The sequence below is a fragment of the Cheilinus undulatus genome, linkage group 13, assembly GCF_018320785.1.
Source record: "Cheilinus undulatus linkage group 13, ASM1832078v1, whole genome shotgun sequence".
Taxonomy (NCBI): domain Eukaryota; kingdom Metazoa; phylum Chordata; class Actinopteri; order Labriformes; family Labridae; genus Cheilinus; species Cheilinus undulatus.
Window position 1 is genome coordinate 34,149,227 of NC_054877.1, and position 16,454 is coordinate 34,165,680.

At 40.5% G+C, this 16,454-nt stretch overlaps 2 protein-coding genes across 3 annotated transcripts; both read left to right on the forward strand.

Moving 5' to 3' along the window:
- Positions 1-1,207: 1,207 nt before the first annotated feature.
- Positions 1,208-7,367, forward strand: LOC121520370 (profilin-2-like). 2 transcript variants are annotated; one of them, XM_041803779.1, is made up of 3 exons: positions 1,208-1,553; positions 2,949-3,141; positions 5,284-7,367. In XM_041803779.1, the coding sequence occupies exons 1-3, from the start codon at positions 1,425-1,427 to the stop codon at positions 5,379-5,381; spliced, it is 420 nt and encodes a 139-aa protein (XP_041659713.1). In that variant the 5' UTR covers positions 1,208-1,424; the 3' UTR covers positions 5,382-7,367. The 2 variants fall into 2 exon arrangements, with proteins under 2 accessions (XP_041659713.1, XP_041659712.1); XM_041803778.1 differs by having other exon boundaries at positions 1,211-1,553; positions 5,610-7,367.
- A 2,672-nt stretch (positions 7,368-10,039) lies between these two features.
- On the forward strand, positions 10,040-15,412 carry LOC121520304 (titin-like). The gene is made up of 8 exons (XM_041803678.1): positions 10,040-10,408; positions 10,570-10,749; positions 10,855-10,976; positions 11,060-11,225; positions 11,472-11,587; positions 11,663-11,798; positions 11,893-15,261; positions 15,327-15,412. The coding sequence occupies exons 1-8, from the start codon at positions 10,132-10,134 to the stop codon at positions 15,374-15,376; spliced, it is 4,416 nt and encodes a 1,471-aa protein (XP_041659612.1). The 5' UTR covers positions 10,040-10,131; the 3' UTR covers positions 15,377-15,412.
- Positions 15,413-16,454: the final 1,042 nt, after the last annotated feature.

Here is a 16,454-nt window from a genome sequence, read left to right on the forward strand (position 1 = left end):
CATTTGTTGTAATTGTAAACAAAGGTCATTCCTCCATCTCACTTTGCCTGACACCAACCCTACCTGATGTGGTTTCCGAGTTTTATAATTACCATACGGAAATAGTTGCTCTTATCACTGTTGGTCTTGTTTTCTTTTTATGGTCATTCCGAAGCATCAATATTGATTTTACTCTGTTTCATTGCCATTTAAAAATGCTTGACAGGGGCTTTAAAAATCTAAATCATCTGTTGAAATCATACATGTAGGCCTTAACAACAAATAAGCATCAGCGTTATAATAAGCCTTGCTCTTTGTTCATCCTCAGTCTTTAAATGTTAAAGTGTTTTTCAAGGACTTGACTTTTTTCATTTGTGTAGCCTTAAACATAAGGTTGTGTATTTTAAGGATAAAATGTTTGGGTCTTAAAGCACTGAAATATTGGTATGAATATTGGTATCAGCTACTGTGCATCTAACGTTGTGCATCTCTGCAACATAGTGACACTACTGCTAGCCTCCTAATTTGTCTCAAAAGCCTGGCTCAGATCAACCTAGAAGTGGGTTGAATAAAGTTTACAAACAGGTCATTATTAGGGTCAAATGTACCTCCTTTTCTTGCCTTCTTTTCCAGTATCCCAACTTTTGTTTATGTCCTGGTATGGCTGTGCAAAGTCTGTTTTGCTGTTGTGCTCTAGTAAGAAATTATTTTCATCCCCCTTATGGGTGGTCTTGGCAACAAGTAGGACATTTTATCAAGCATTAACCTTTAAATGCAATGTAAATGTGGGCCCCAAAGAGAAGATATGAATACAGAAAGGCCTATAATTCAGAGTGACATTTAGTGTGTCTTAGATAGGCCTATGACTTCAGGCAGGAAAATTGACCTGTTAGTTATTAAGACACATGGGAGGAAACCATGTAAGATTTAATAACATTTAACAGGTTGTTTCATGAAAATAATATTTAAGAATCAACCACTTGCACCTCATGTATCCTGTATGCACAGATATAATGCTAATGAAGGGTTAGACTTTGTACATATTCCTACGACATAATAAAACATACAATGAATGAGAGAATAGACAGCTAAACAGTTTAATTCGTAAACCCCCATCCTGCTCCATGTGTACCCCGGCATTCCCTCAGACAGTTGACTCTTGGCTGAGCTGCTAAGTCTCTCTTTATTCCGCCGCCTGCTGCCATAAAAGCGCCGGGGAGGGCGCTCATTGTGCGGAGTGATCTGATACGGACTACACCCAGCCGCTGCCTCACTGCCCTGGCTTTCTTTGCTGCCCCAGCCTTGACGTCGGTGAACGTCGAAGTGCGGGTTACATTGGATACTCTAAATTTTCCTGGAGGCTTTCCTTTGAATTGGCTATCTCTTGATTGGCAAGCTTACTTCCAGAGCAGTAGGCATTTTTATATAGCATCAATTTCTTGAATATGTCTTGGCAAAGCTACGTGGAAAACCTGATGGCCGATGGCAGCTGTCAGGATAGCGCCATTGTTGGGTATACGGACGCCAAATATGTTTGGGCAGGACATGCCGGTGGTACATTCAACAATATCACGGTAAGGAGTTAAAATTGGGTAATTAAAGTGAGAGTGTGCCTCCGTTTATTGTTGCTGTTGTGTATCACCTACACAGACGCTCACCAGAATGAATAGCGACAGAACCGTTACCTCGCAGGGTGACTAGCTTGCTAACGGTACGGCATTAGCTTAGCGGGCTAGCTAGTCTATCAGTGGCCTGTCTCGGCTATTTCCTGCTAAGGAAACATTGCGGGATTAGACCGCGTGTGGATCAGATAAGACTCCTCTCATTATAGCTTGCACGTACCATAAAGAAATTAAACGTTTACTTCCCATGACGACCCACTAATTAGAAATTTATGTAGCAGTCTAAGAGGTTCATTTAAAACCAGAGCAGACGGTGTCTGACTTAAGAAAACGTGCATGCTTTTGTGTGCACGGCCGCTTTGATTAGCTAACGTTAAGCTGCTGCTTTACCGGCTACCTGTGGTCAAAAAAGGCTAACGCCAGCGGACCTGTGGTCGGTCTGTGGGGAAGTTCCCTTTATATTCAAGCGAGAAAACAAGCTGCATGCACACACCATTATTTTTTGATGTAAATAACACAGTTTTTCTTTATTCACTGAGATGGTTGGCATGAGAGCTAGTCCGCTGCAGGGACGTCACTTAACTTCCGCCGGTCACTGCAGACAAGGGATATTATGTGGTCGGGTCCAGAAATTTCTGTAACTTGCATCAGTAAAATTGCATTGTGTACAGCTCGTAGACACGTATATACTGTATGGCGATGATAGAAAATTATGAATAATGTGAATTAATATCCAGTATAAGGCAGGAAAGAAGTACAACTTTAGTTTAGAGCAGGACTGTATTACAGTGGTTTTTGATCAATTTGTTATGTCGATGAATCAGGACATTTAATAGTATTTTTGTGGAATAGTTAAGTAATCAAAGCAAAACTTCCCCAGGGCTCAAGGTTGTGTAATTAAATGTTTTTTTTTTTGTTGTTGCCCATGCAAAAATGCAATACCAGTACACAATCCATATACAGTCATAAATGCCAAAGAGATGCAGTAAAACACTAGCTTTAGAAGATGATTTTAAGAAAATGGTAAAAGTAGTTCTATATGAATAACAGGCTGTTAGTTAAACTTCTATTAAGGTTGGATATCTGACAAAAATTCAAGTTTTTTACCTTGGAATATGTATTTATCAGAATAGTAATATTGTAGCACAAGCTTGTAATACATAAGTTAATTGGCAAAACGGTCCTATGTTACTTTTAGTTCTACCTTGAGCACATGAAAATAATACAGTGTCTTGTAGTCAAAGGTGAGCATATGTATTCTAAAATTGTAGGCCTTTTTTGTCCACAAGTTTAGTCCTACAAACTAACCTGGACCCTTTGTTTTCCACCTTTTTTCTTTGTTTTCAGTCTCAAGAAATTGATGTCCTTATTGGTAAGGACAGAGAGACCTTTTACACCTGTGGTCTCACTCTGGGCTCAAAGAAGTGTTCAGTCCTCAGAGACAGCCTGCAGGACGACGGGGACTGGACAATGGACATCAGGACGAAGAGCCAAGGAGGAGAACCTACATACAATATCTCTGTTGGAAAAGCTGGAAAAGGTAAATGTGTAGATCAATAAAGAAGAAAGGAAATCTTCTACTAATATGTTTTCATTACATTACATGGAGTTTAATTGTTAAATAAAATGCATGATATTTAGTAAGGATGCACAATATTATTGCCATTATATCTGTGTTGGTTGATATTAGCATTAAAAGTTAATTAGTAGCACATCTGCCAGTATATACAACTGCTATATCAGCTGTATATAACCTGTCTATTGGCCATATGTACAAATAGGTTTTCTGAGTTTCAGGGCAGAACCTACGTCAGCAGAAATATTTGTCTTTGTTCATCTTGTATTTTAAACTGATACAAGGATAAAGGTTTTATGTCTGATCTATCTTTATTTATTGTTTTATATCAATTATGGATGCACAATATTATTGACATGAAATGTATCAGCAGATATGAAAATTCCAGCCAATATATACAACTGATACTTTTGCTAAACCATTCTGCCTGTAACAGGTGTAAATATTAGTCATACAAACATTTAGGTAGTGAAGTTTGATGCTGGACCAACAGACCCAAGTAAACTTCAATCTCTTTCTTTGTTCATCATCATTCCTTCTTTTCACTTGAAAGTTTGAGGGTGAAGAAATTATTACATTTCAGTCCATAAAAAAGACTTCAAAGTGTGTTTTAAGGAAGGAAGTTTTAGGTCTGAACTACATCTAAGTATCAGTGTTGATATCAGTATTAACTTAAATTAATGTTAAAATATCAGCATATTGGATAGCAGGAAAAATACAGTATTGTGCATCCCTAAAACCTGTATGTATTAGCTTAAACGAAATCATAAATACTATTGGATATTTGCAAAAATCCAAGATCGTGCACCCATGATATTAGGGCTAGTGTACTTTAGTGATGATTTAAATTTCAGATTAAAGACCATGCAAGATTGTCCTTTTGGCAAGGCATTGTCTAACTCTAGTTCATTTATATGTGAGCATTTTTACGTGTTACTTGTTTTGCCATGAAATTTATTATGGACTGTTAGACAAAACATGACATTTGAAGATATCATAGCATTTTGGAAATAACACTGGGCTTTCCACTTTCTAATTTCTTTCAAAAATTAGACAAAATAAATGTTTTTAGGTTAAGATTTTGAAAATTACTCTAGATGACAACTAATGTTAATCAAAGACATTTTTGAATTTACTTTTATTTTATCCTCTGGCAGTCAAGAGATTCATTCATCCTTGATTGCTACAATTTGTAGTTCGTGTCTGAACAGTTCTTTGAGGGCTAAACGTAACAGTTGATATTATTTTCAATGATCAGCAAATGATTGAACAGTAGAATTTAAAAAATGCATCAACAATATATGAAAAGACCCACCACATGTTTTCCAAAAATACAACAATCCTCAAATTTAAGCAAATTCAACAAGCAAGTGTTTTTATTTTCCTGATTGGCAGAACAAATATAATAACAAGCATTTTTTGTCATTTAATTGCCGCAGCTCATTGCTCACAAATAGATTTTCAATCAGATTATACAGTTGAAATATTACACACATTAACTTTAGGATTTTGATTTAAAGAAAATGACATTAACAAGGGTTTGCCTACTCCCATCTTTTTGCCTTTGTGGGCCTTGATGTCTGGCATTGCTTCAGTGTTTCTCATTGTTTGAGACTTTTCTGTGGTCTGAAATTTAAAAACTTGCCTCAGGAAATTGGACTGTATTCACGGGCCATTTCATACAGTTTTACAGCAAAAGAGCTGTGACCGCCTTTAGATTTAGTTATTTTACATGGGAAACACTGACGGCCATCAAAACCAAACTGTTATCCTTTCATTTCCAAAAACTTTCCAAAAAGTTTTAGTGAGTTTAAATAGACAAACTTTAATTTCCCTAATTTTCCAGATATTAATCTTAGTCACAGCCATAATTTAAAATGGGAAATGTGTGGAATCAACCCTAAAAATTCACCTGGTTGCAAAGGTCCTGTCTGCAGTCTCTGTTACAAGATGAAACCTGCAAACAGTCAACCTAGTGTTGCATGTGGTTGAATATCCTCAAGTCAAACGCTTCTGATGACTTTATTTCGTACCTAGAATGCCTTTCCCTTTCTTCTTCATTTTACTTTTCTTAACTGTCCCCTTTTTCTATCTTTTCTCTTTCAGTTTTGGTTCTGGTAATGGGCAAAGAAGGGGTCCATGGAGGCGGATTGAATAAGAAGGCTTACTCAATGGCAAAATACTTGAGGGATTCAGGGTTTTAATGTTTTCAAGCTCACTAAGATAAAAAAAAATGAGGGACAAAAAGAAGAGAAAAGAAAAAATTGCTGTTAAGATTTCTCCTGCAAGCAGTCAAATGTCTTGGAAACTTTTAATAGCAATGAAGAGTGGTAAGATACTGTGTCACCTTTGTTCCCCCCCTCCTTCCGTCCTGTAGGAGGGGGAGACTCTTCAATTTTGTTCATTTCTCTTTTTTTCCTTGTGTGCTCCAGTATTGGTTATAGTCATGGGAAAGGAGGCGGTCCATGGTGGAAATCTTAACAAGAAAGCACATGCAATGGCTGACCACCTGAGGAAGTCTGGATATTAAGCAACCTCTCCACCCATCCATCAACTTAGCCGCTCGCCCCCCCTCACCTCATTGTGTTGACATTACTTCCAGGATTAGATGGCATACAATGTTACTTCCTCCCCAGTCTACTTTTATACACAGCCTTTTTTTCTCCTTTTTCAACTCCCACACTCCTAGGTTGTTGGTTTTTTTTTAAACCTTCCCCACTTTACCACTGTACTTCCATGTCAGCACTAAAATAATTGCATGTGCATTAAAATGTTTATTAACCAAAAGCAAAAAAATGTTGGCAAAGTGTAATGAAAGTGTCACTCAAAATTGGACTTGCTTTGTATAACATTTGCAGGTTAATAATCCAAGGGGAAGTACATGTGTAATGGTGGTGACAGCTGCATAGATATGCTTTGTGAGCATTATTACAAGATGCCAGTTTTGAGGTTTTCTTTCATCAGCATGTAGGCATTTAAAAGTTGCATGCATACCATCTTTAGCATACAAACCCCAGCCCCTTCCCTTCTCTGTCCAAGCATAATATTCCAGCCAAAACCATCTTCTCATTCTGTCATCTACAAGCCTCCATTTAAAAGAAGGAAAAAAACGCTCTCTGACAAAGTCCTGTATGTGTACCAGTTCTCCACCATCAAGCCCAACTTTGTTTTACCCTCCATCACATGCTTTTGCTGTTGTACCTGAATGTGGTCTTAAAAAGTTACGATGTGGTGTTGGGCTGTTGTTTGAGTGTAGTTTTAAGGTCCGCATCAAGTTGTTGTCACGATACTTCAACACATCTGGGAGTGGACATTCCACCTCTGTGACGGCTCCTTCAGCTCCTGCTTTTTGTAACCCCCCCCCCCCCCCAAAAGTCATCACGCTCGTGTGTTATGTGGAGTTATTTTCCCCTCCCTGCCTTCCCTTTGGACCAATTGTCAGTGTAAGTGGATGATCAGAACGTCTTCAGCTTATTCTGATTGATTGTTGGCATCGCCTGTTGACTGTAAATCATTAGGACAACTTCAGATGACTGTAAAACATTTAACTGCTTCCTTAGACTTCAGCACTACTTTTCATCACTAATTGATTTGTTGCTAACTACATCTCCATTAACCAATGAAAAAGCATTGTCATTTTACTACATTATGAATGCATTTTGACTGTAAATCCAGGCTGTTGGCCTCCAACACCTTGGAAATAATTTGCCTTGTGCTTTAGTCATCAAAGGTGTATTCACAAATTGTCATAGTATGGTACTTAGAAGTATATTTAAAAGTAAAAAAAAAACAATGCTGTGTACACTAAACATTGAAAATGGTGTTGGTTGGAATAAGAACATTTGTAAGTTGTCTTGTGAAAATTTTCTGAGAATAACTGTGTATTCTGTGCCATAAAATCGATCTGATCTGTTGCTACTATGAGTTGGATTTTTAACTGTTGCCCTGACAAGAAGTAACTTTTAATGGCACTTTCTGAAGGGATATTTTGACATCAGTAATCTCCAGACTTTGTCGAATATGTACAGAATTAAACAACAGAAAAATACATTTGAAATATTTTGTCCTTTTTTTTTTTCTTTTTTTTGAGTTGGATATTCCCTCTGCCACAAACTCTGCTATTTCAAATGCCATGAATTGATGAGACATCTTGTTTACAGACAGATCAAATAAAAGTTATTCCAACCAGAGTTTAAGTCAACATGTCCTGTCTGTTACCTTGTGAACAAAAGTGGGTGGACAGATTGAAGAGTTGAAAAAGGGCAGGTTTAATCTAGGTATCCAGTTTGACCATACAGTGCTAATGATTTACTACATTATTGAAACAATGCTGAGGAAAAGTGAAGGAACTGAAATGTTGCAGAAGTGCTACAGCCATGGTTATTCTTAAGCAGTTTACTTTTAACTGGGAGAACCCTAACAGCAAAGAACATAGTCTCTCTCCCTGTGGTTACAGCTGTAAATGAGTCATGGGAAAAAGCTCCTGAAATGTTTCTGACCAGAAAGGCGGTGGAAATCGAACACATTGTCAATGAGCAGAAAACAAAACTCTTGAAAGGGAACCCTTCAACTTCAGAAGTGTTTCAAAATTCATTACATGACTTAGAATAAAGCTAACAATTTTGACGACAAAATTTCAAATGTGCTGCACTGGTGCTCTCAATGACTGTATGACCTTTTAAAGTCTAAGGATTTTTGGTAATGTCTTTATTGAACAGAAGAAGCAGCTATTCACAGACTTTAATAGTCTGAAAACCATATACAGTGTTTTTCAGTTTTAGCTTTAAATCCTTTATGTGGTTTTGTCTAATCATAATAAGAGGCTGGGCAGCTTACCTGCCAGTCTTTTTCTTTTGGTACATGTCCTGATTCCCGCTCCCGACTTGCCAACATTCAGTTAAACTTTGAAGCCTGGGCTGATCTTAAGGTACTTTCTACAGCCGGTCTCTGGCCTATAATGCTGTAGGTGGCGCTGTTGTAACAGTATGAAGATTTTAGAGATTTAGAGATAAAATACAACTCTGTAGGTGAAACTGAACAGAATTGCTTACATGTTAGTCGGTCGGACTTCAAGCTGGTTAAACATCAAATTCACTTTATCAAAAATTAACTTTTCAAACCTGTACTGCTTCTTGGCCATGAAGACTAACCTTACAGATTGACCAAGATTACAACTGCATGTTTATCTAGTTAATTTGAACAACCAAAGTTAAAACTTTGTGGGGGTAGGAGGGCTTTTCTGTCAAAAATCTTTGACTGTCAGCCAAAAGAATTTTGATTCTTTTGATCTAAAAAAAACAAAACAAAAAGGAAATTGTTAAATTTAAGTTTTGATTGAGGCCTATAAAAAGTATTCACCATTCATTTAAGTTTTTATGTATTATAAAACGACAAAAAAAGACCAAAAACTTTTGCAAAGTGAAAAAATGTCTTTAAAAATTCATCTCAATTGAATAAAGATGTAACTTAAAATAAAAACCGGCATACATACCCTCTTTAAAATGAATGACCTAAATCCTCAGTGGTCCAGCTAATTGATACTGGTAGTCTCGCAATTAGTGAAACAGGGATCACCTGAGTGCAGTGAATGTGTCTCAAGTGGTTGTAGTATAAAGACACCTGTGTCTGGAAGATTCAGTTGCTGGTTTATCGGTATTCTTGGCTACCATTACATCATGAAGACAAAAGAACACTCCAAACAACTCAGAGAAAACATCCCCTGGAGTTCAGTTAAATCCATCATCAAGAAATAGAAGGAATATGGCACATGTATAAATCTGCCCAGATCAGGCCATCCTCACAAACTGAGTGACCATGCAAGAAGGAGACTGGTGAGAGAGGCCACCAAGACACCTCTGACTATTCTGAAAGAGTTACAGGCTTCATCAGCTGAGATGGGAGAGACTGCATACAACAACTGTTGCCCGGATTCGCCACCTGTCAAAGCTTTATGGTAGAGTGGCAAAGAGAAAGCCACTTTTGAATAAAACTCATTACATGTAGACCAGTGTTCACCAAAGGCACGTGGGAGACTCCATGGTCAAGTGGAAGAAAGTTCTTTGGTCTGATGAGACAAAAATGATGCTTTTAAGACAAGACACTGTTTAGTGGACACCAAACACTGCACATCATCACAAACACACCATCCCCACCATGAAGCACGGTGGTGGCAGCGTTATGCTGTGGGGATGCTTTTTGGCTGCAAAGCTCAGTCCAATAGAGAGTTTTGTGGCTGGACTTGAAAAGGGCTGTTCATGCCCAGTCTCTGTGCAACCTGACAGAGCTTGAGCAGTTTTGGAGTACATGGAGTAAAGTTGCAGTGTCCAGATGTGCACGCCTGACTGAAATCTATCCACACAGACTCACTGCTGTGATTACAGCCCGGGGGAACATCTACTAAATACTGACTTGGAGGGGTTGTTATTCATGCAGTCTCTGATTTAACATTACATGTTTTGTCTTACTGGACTTGTTTTGAAGAAATCTGTTTTCACTTTGACAAATTACATTGACCATGATGGTTTTTTAAAATCAATAAAAGGTAAAACATCCAAAGGGTGAATGTTTTTTATAGGCTCTGAAATTAGTGGCTTTCCACCCCTTCACAGCTTTAGAGCAGAGAATGGGATTAGGAACAGGATAGGCTGAAAATAGGTGGGGTTATGGGTTATGGTAAGAAGTTCTGAAAAAGTAATTCCATGCACTAATAAGTATGGTAACAGGGCAACAAGTCCTCTTTTTTAAATGGGTTCTACAAAATTAACAGCCAAGTGGTGCTGTCTGTCACACAAACTTAGCCACACCCTCTTATTCCTGAGGAGAGGTCTAATCACTACCACCAATCATTAACACCTGAGTGGGTGCCATTTTAAATTCACCCTGTGAGGAAGACAGTTCAGTGATTTCAGCACACTGCTGAGGCATCCTGCCCGTATAGAGCTTTTTTGTCTTCTAATGGCGTATAAAAAGCCTGGGGCCAGTTACAGTTTAATATGTTTAGGTCTGTTGTTGCTTTCAAGTTCATTTTGCCAAAGTGCAAGTCTGACAAATCTTATGGCTTTGGATGAATTAAGAACAAACTCAACACATGGCCATGGTCAAACTGAAGCTAATGAACTGCGTAATGGCAGACTCTTGATTTGGAAAAATACTCCACAAGGTGTTGAAGTCAAAGGAGCTAAGGACACCCAGGATGGACTGGAGGTTGATATGGATTACCAGGCAGACGTGGGTATGTAAAGTTGAATTATTTTTTCTGCACTGAACACTACAAAACTTGTAAAGCAGGCCTCATTTTCTGGCAAACCTCTTGTGTAGTTTTTTCCTCCTGGCTGGTTTAGTTCAATAGAACCAGCATTTATAAAGTATACCCGATTCCCTATTTTTTAAAAGGTTTGGGGGAGTCCAAGCAACCTTATGTGCTGGATATTTTGTCAAAGCAGAAGCAAGACAATACAGCTGTGGAACACCTCCTTAAAATGGAACCCAAAGTTGAATGTACAGGAGACTCAATGAAGCTCCAAGTCCAAGGTGCTGCTTCCACTCCTGGATCTTTATTGCTGGTGGACAGGGGTAAGCAATCTCCTTTAGTTATAGAAAGGTCACATGTCAGTAGTTTCATCTTAATGTTTGACTTTCCCTCATGCAGTTTTTAGAACCATGTTCTCCTTTGTTTAGGAGCTCACCTATCTCCTCTGCCTCTGTCAAAGTTGCCACCGAGCTGTGGTTACTCAGTCAAGTCAACACTGAGAGATTTGGTCTTGGTTGCACCTTATGATGGCTGTTTTGTTGCTCTTGAGGTAGGATGATGTTCATAAAGCAGTACAAAGTTGAAAAATGTACATGTGAATCCTTGTAAAAACATTTTCTTTGCCGGTTTTAGGAGGACACTTATGTTCTCCCACTGCACTGGTGGGGTCTACCAGTCAAGATGTCATGCCCTTTGTTGAAGCAGTCTTCACCTAACCCTCCTATGGTCACCTGCCATGCTGAGGGCATGGTAGTGAAGACTGAATGGACAACTTCTGTGGCCAAAATCAAAGTGAAATGTAAGTACTTTCTAGTTGAAAATCATGTGCTAAACTCCCTAGTAGACAGACAAATATCAGAAGAAATGGCAGCATGCTTCCAGTTATAGAATAAGTTGTAATTATTTCAAATGGTTGAGGTTGATAGTTTTTTATATTCAGTGTTAATTGAGACTACTCAGTGGTAAACCATAACAATTCTTGCCTTGTTCAAAATGTCCCAACATTGTTGGCAATTGTTCTCTGAAGTGATGTAGTATTTTACAGTGACTGGTGATTGGGAGCCTCTGATGACAGCTTCACCAAGATGTGGCTTCAGTGTAGTCACTCATCCAGAAGGTGTGGTAATCTCTGTTCGCTACGCACCCTGCCTGAGGAAAATGGTATGGAACAATTTTATTTTAAAAATAATAATTGCTCTTCAGCGTTTTTTAAAATTTTGATAAATTGTACTCTAGGATGGAATGTATACCTTGGAACTTGCTGGAGATGGAGAAACTAAAATTTCCTGCCCATCGCTATCACCAGCTGTGCTTGAACCCAACAAGAATCCAGGAACGGTCCCAAATCAGCAAAACAACGTACCAAGCAAACGTGTGTATTCCTCTACAATATTCTCCCAAAAAACACATCCCTAAGCCTTCTGACTGACCCCTAATTCTTATACCCACATCCTGTTGATCTCCAGAACCTAGTCCTACAGTGAAGCCTCCCTCCTCCTTGGTTCCCAAGAAAAATGGCAAACAAGCAATGACTCCTAGTGGCCAAGTTCAACAGCCATTCTACCCCTACCCTTATTACATTCAACCACAGCCTCAGCCAGCTACAAAGCCAGCACAACCACCACAGCCTGAGACTCACTGGGGCCAAGTACACCAGCAACTCCCTGTTCAGCCTGAGGCTAAAAAGCCTACTGTTACTCCAAAACCTTCACAACCAACAGCACCCCAGGGCCAAGTACACCAGCAATTTTATCTTTACCCCTACTCATTCTACTCTCAGCTGGGGCTTGACAATCCAACGGCCAAAACACCTTCTAAGCAACCCCAGCCTGTAGCTCCTCAAGGAGAAGTGCAAATGCCACATTTCACTAAACACGAGGTTAAGGAGCCACCAACTGAAAAGCCTGCTGCTGCTCTAAAGCCTGAAGCCCCACGTGGTCAATTTTACCAGCAATTTTACCACTATCCCTTCTACCCTTGGCCACAATTTGAAAAAGAACCAGCTGCAAAACCCCAAAGACCACCACAGCTAGAAGCCCCTAAAAGTGAAGTGCATCAGAAACCAAAACCTGCTCCAGCTCCTTCACAGCCTGAAGCCCCTCAAGGTACAGTACACCAGACTGCGAAGCCTCCTGCTGCCAAAACCCCTCCACACCCTGAAGTACCACCGGGCCAGGAATATTCAATTTACCCCTACCTTTACTACACTCAGCCAGAACCTGAAACCCAGTCTGCTTCAACGCCCACACAACCTCACAGGCAGGGGAACTATCCCTTTCTCCCAAAGCCAGCTGGGAAGCCCACTGCCGTTTCAAATCCCAAAAAGCCTGAAGTCCCAAATGGCCAAATGACCTATCCCTTCTACTACCCCTTCTATCCTCAGCCAGAACCTGAAAATAAACCAGCAACAAAGCCCACTGCTCCCTTAGAACCAACAAAGACTCAAGCCCCTCCGGGGCAAGTTGACCAACTCTTTCCCCCACAGGTGGTTGTGAATCCCACCGCAATCCCAAAACCCCAACAGCCATCAGCCCCCCAGGGCCACATGGTCTATCCATTCTACTACCCTTTCTATCCTCAGCCAAAACCTGAAAATAAACCAATACAACAACCCACTGCTCCCTTAGAACCAACAAAGACTCAAGCCCCTCCGGGGCAAGTTGACCAGCCCTTACCCCCACAGATGGTTGTGAATCCCACCGCAATTCCAAAACCCCAACAGCCATCAGCCCCCCAGGGCCACATGGTCTATCCATTCTACTACCCTTTCTATCCTCAGCCAGAACCTGAAAATAAACCAGTAACAAAGCCTACTGCTCCTCAAGAACCAACAAAGACTCAAGCCCCTCCAGGGAGAGTTGACAAGCCCCTTCCCCCCAAACCAGCTGAGAAGCCTACTGGAGCTTCAAAACCTCAACAGCCTGAAGCCCCCAAAGTCCAAATGACCTATCCATTTTACTACCCCTTCTATCCTCAGCCAGAACCTGAAAATAAACCAGCACAACAACCCACTGCTCCCTTACAACCAACAAAGCCTCAATCCCCGAAGGGCCAAGTGAACCAACGCTTACCCCCACAGATGGTTGTGAATCCCACTGCAGTTCCAAAGCCCCAAAAGCCCCTGGCCCCTCATCTAGAGACTGAGAATAAACAACCAGCCCATGCTGAAGATCCTTCAGGAAAATTTCACCATCCAAAGCCCGTGAGTCCACCTGGCAAAATGCCCACAGCTCCAAAACAACCTGAAGATCCTGGTGCCCATGAGCACAGGCTATTCTTCCCCTACTATTACCCATATGGGTTCCCTTTCTACTCTCCACCAGAACCTGCAAATCAGCCAGCTGGTCTTAGCCCTTCTGAAGGTCAACTACCAAAACCTAATCAGTCATCTAGCATAAACACTGGAACAAATGCCAATATTCAATCTCAAACGACAATCCAAAGTGAACCCGCTGTAAAAAACCCACACCAAGACCCCCAGCTTGTAACAATACCCCCTACAAAGTCTGTGCCACAGCCTCAACAGACCAACATTCCAGTCACTGCTCCTGCCAACCCACAATCTGGCAATGGAGGCAAAAACCCTCAATCAGGCCCTCCACATGCACCACCTGTGTACTGCCCTCAATCTTGCCCATCTGGATTGTCTAATTGCTGTGTACAAATTGCCTTCCATCAGCATCTGCATCATATTGTTCCTGCGAAAGAGGCACCTCTACTCTATCCAGGTCTGCCATTCCTTCCTTCAGCTTATTCTGGGTTTGGCCAAGGCACTGGTAATGTTCTGATTCCACCTGGGTCAACTGAAGCAACAAAAATTATAGCTTCTAAAACTTCAACCTCTGAACCTGCTGCATCTGAGTCTCCCCCTTCTGAAAATAAGCAGCCATATCATCAGTTGGCACATGAAAACCCAGAAGCGCTAAAAGGAAGTAATCCCCACAATCCAACTAATCAACAACAAATCTACCCTTACGTTTTTCCCAATTCAGTGCCTCCTTATTGGCCATACTTGCCACAAAATCCTGATCAACAGAAATTGCAACACAGCCCATCTTCCATTCACTATAATTTGCCCTCTCAACCGCAGGCTCCAAGCAATGATCCTGGTAATGCAGTGGTGCAACATGGCAAACCTTCAGCTGTGAAGCAAAATAAACCAGCAACCAACATCCTGCCATCAGACAGCAAGTCCACAGACTCTCAAGAACCCATATATGACAAAGTCCAACAGGAACCTCATGTTCCAGTCTCTTACTACTTGACTCCAGATGCTCAAGCACCCATTTATAACTACTGGGTCCCTAACCATTTGGCTCAGCAGCAACCTTCTGGCAGCAGTTCAAAAGAATCTGGCCATCAAACAGCAACTAGCACCGATTCTGAACCCAAGAGTTTTGTGCTTCTCCAGCACGGCCCCCCAGAAAGGGAGATGACCACCTTCAGTGAACCCAACCTACCTTTGAGAGAGGGTGTTCATAATGCCAATAGTGTTGCTCCAGAACTCCAGAATCCTCAAAATTCTTGGCTCCCACAGGAAAACTCTCAATATCTCAACTGGCTGGGTAAAGCACAGTCAAGCTCATTATCTGGAAATCTGAACTACCTGCCAAGTCCTGATGATGGCTCAAGCTTCTCACAGCACTTCTCTGCTTCAGCTGTTCCTCATTCTGTGCCTTTGAGCCTGGATCCTTTCAGTGCAGAAAACATAAAGCCTAAATTCCCCAAATATTGGAGACCCATGGCACGACGTGGCTCAGGCAAAAGGAGTCCTCCCCTTTTTCCTGCAAAGACATTGCAACGACGGAGCTCTGCCATCAGCCATCCTGGGAATGGTATGTAAATGCAATATTTAAAAGATCCTATCCTTGACTTTGCAACTAACATGTATTTCTTGCAGGACTTAACCAACGTATCCAGAGAGAGGGTGGAAATTGGAAGCAGAAATGAATCGTCTTCAATATAAATAAAGAATTTGGAATAATTTGTTCTTGCTCACATTTATTTATACTTCTAGAATATCCTTCAGCCTCTTATGTCCAAGCATCCTCATATGAAAAAATTATATTTTGGGTTCCCTGCGCTATTATGCATAATTTTTCTGAACTTAGACCTATTAGCCTCATTTGTGTACACTGTCTGTGGCCACAAAAGCACATTACATTAATCACTGTCTATTTAAGGAGGCTGCCATTCTAACCAAAATACTCCACAGCCACTTCTCAAGTGGTAAAATATTGAATAATTAATTTTGATGTTTTTATGTTATGGATTAAAAATAATGTAGCTTTCACTTTGAAAACAGTTCAAACGTGTCTTTTCAACAAAAATGCCTCTTAAAAATGTTTTATATGAATCTGGCATTAACTCGATAATTTAAAAAATACATACTTACTGACCACTTTATTAGGTACAGCTGTTCAATTGCTTGTTTACACAAATGGCTATTCAGCCAATCACATGGCAGCAACTTGATGCATTTGTGCATGTAGATTTGGTCAAGAAAGGGGATTTAAGTGACTTTGAACATGACATGTTTGTTGGTGGCAGATGGGCTGGTCTGAGTATTTCAGAAATTGCTGATCTACTGGGATTTTCGTGCTCAACCATCTCTGGGGTTTACAGAGGATGGTTGGGAAAATCTCCATTTAGCGACTGTTGTATGGATGAAAATGCCTTGTTGATGTCAGAGGAGAATGGTGGTGGTGCAATGGTCTAGGGGATATTTTCTTGGAACACTTTGGTCCCCTTAGTACCAACTGAGCATCGCTGAAATGCCACAGCCTACCTGGGTATTGTTATTGACCATGTCCATCCCTTTATGACCACAGTGTACCCATCTTTTGATGGCTACTTCCAGCAGGATAATGTATGGTGTCACAAAGCTCAAATCCCAAACTGGTTTCCTGAACATGACAATGAGATCACTGTACTCCAATGGCCTCCACCATCACCAGATCTCAATTCAATAGAGCAGCTTCGGGATGTGCTGGAATAGAAATCACATTATGGCTGTGCAGCTGAAAAA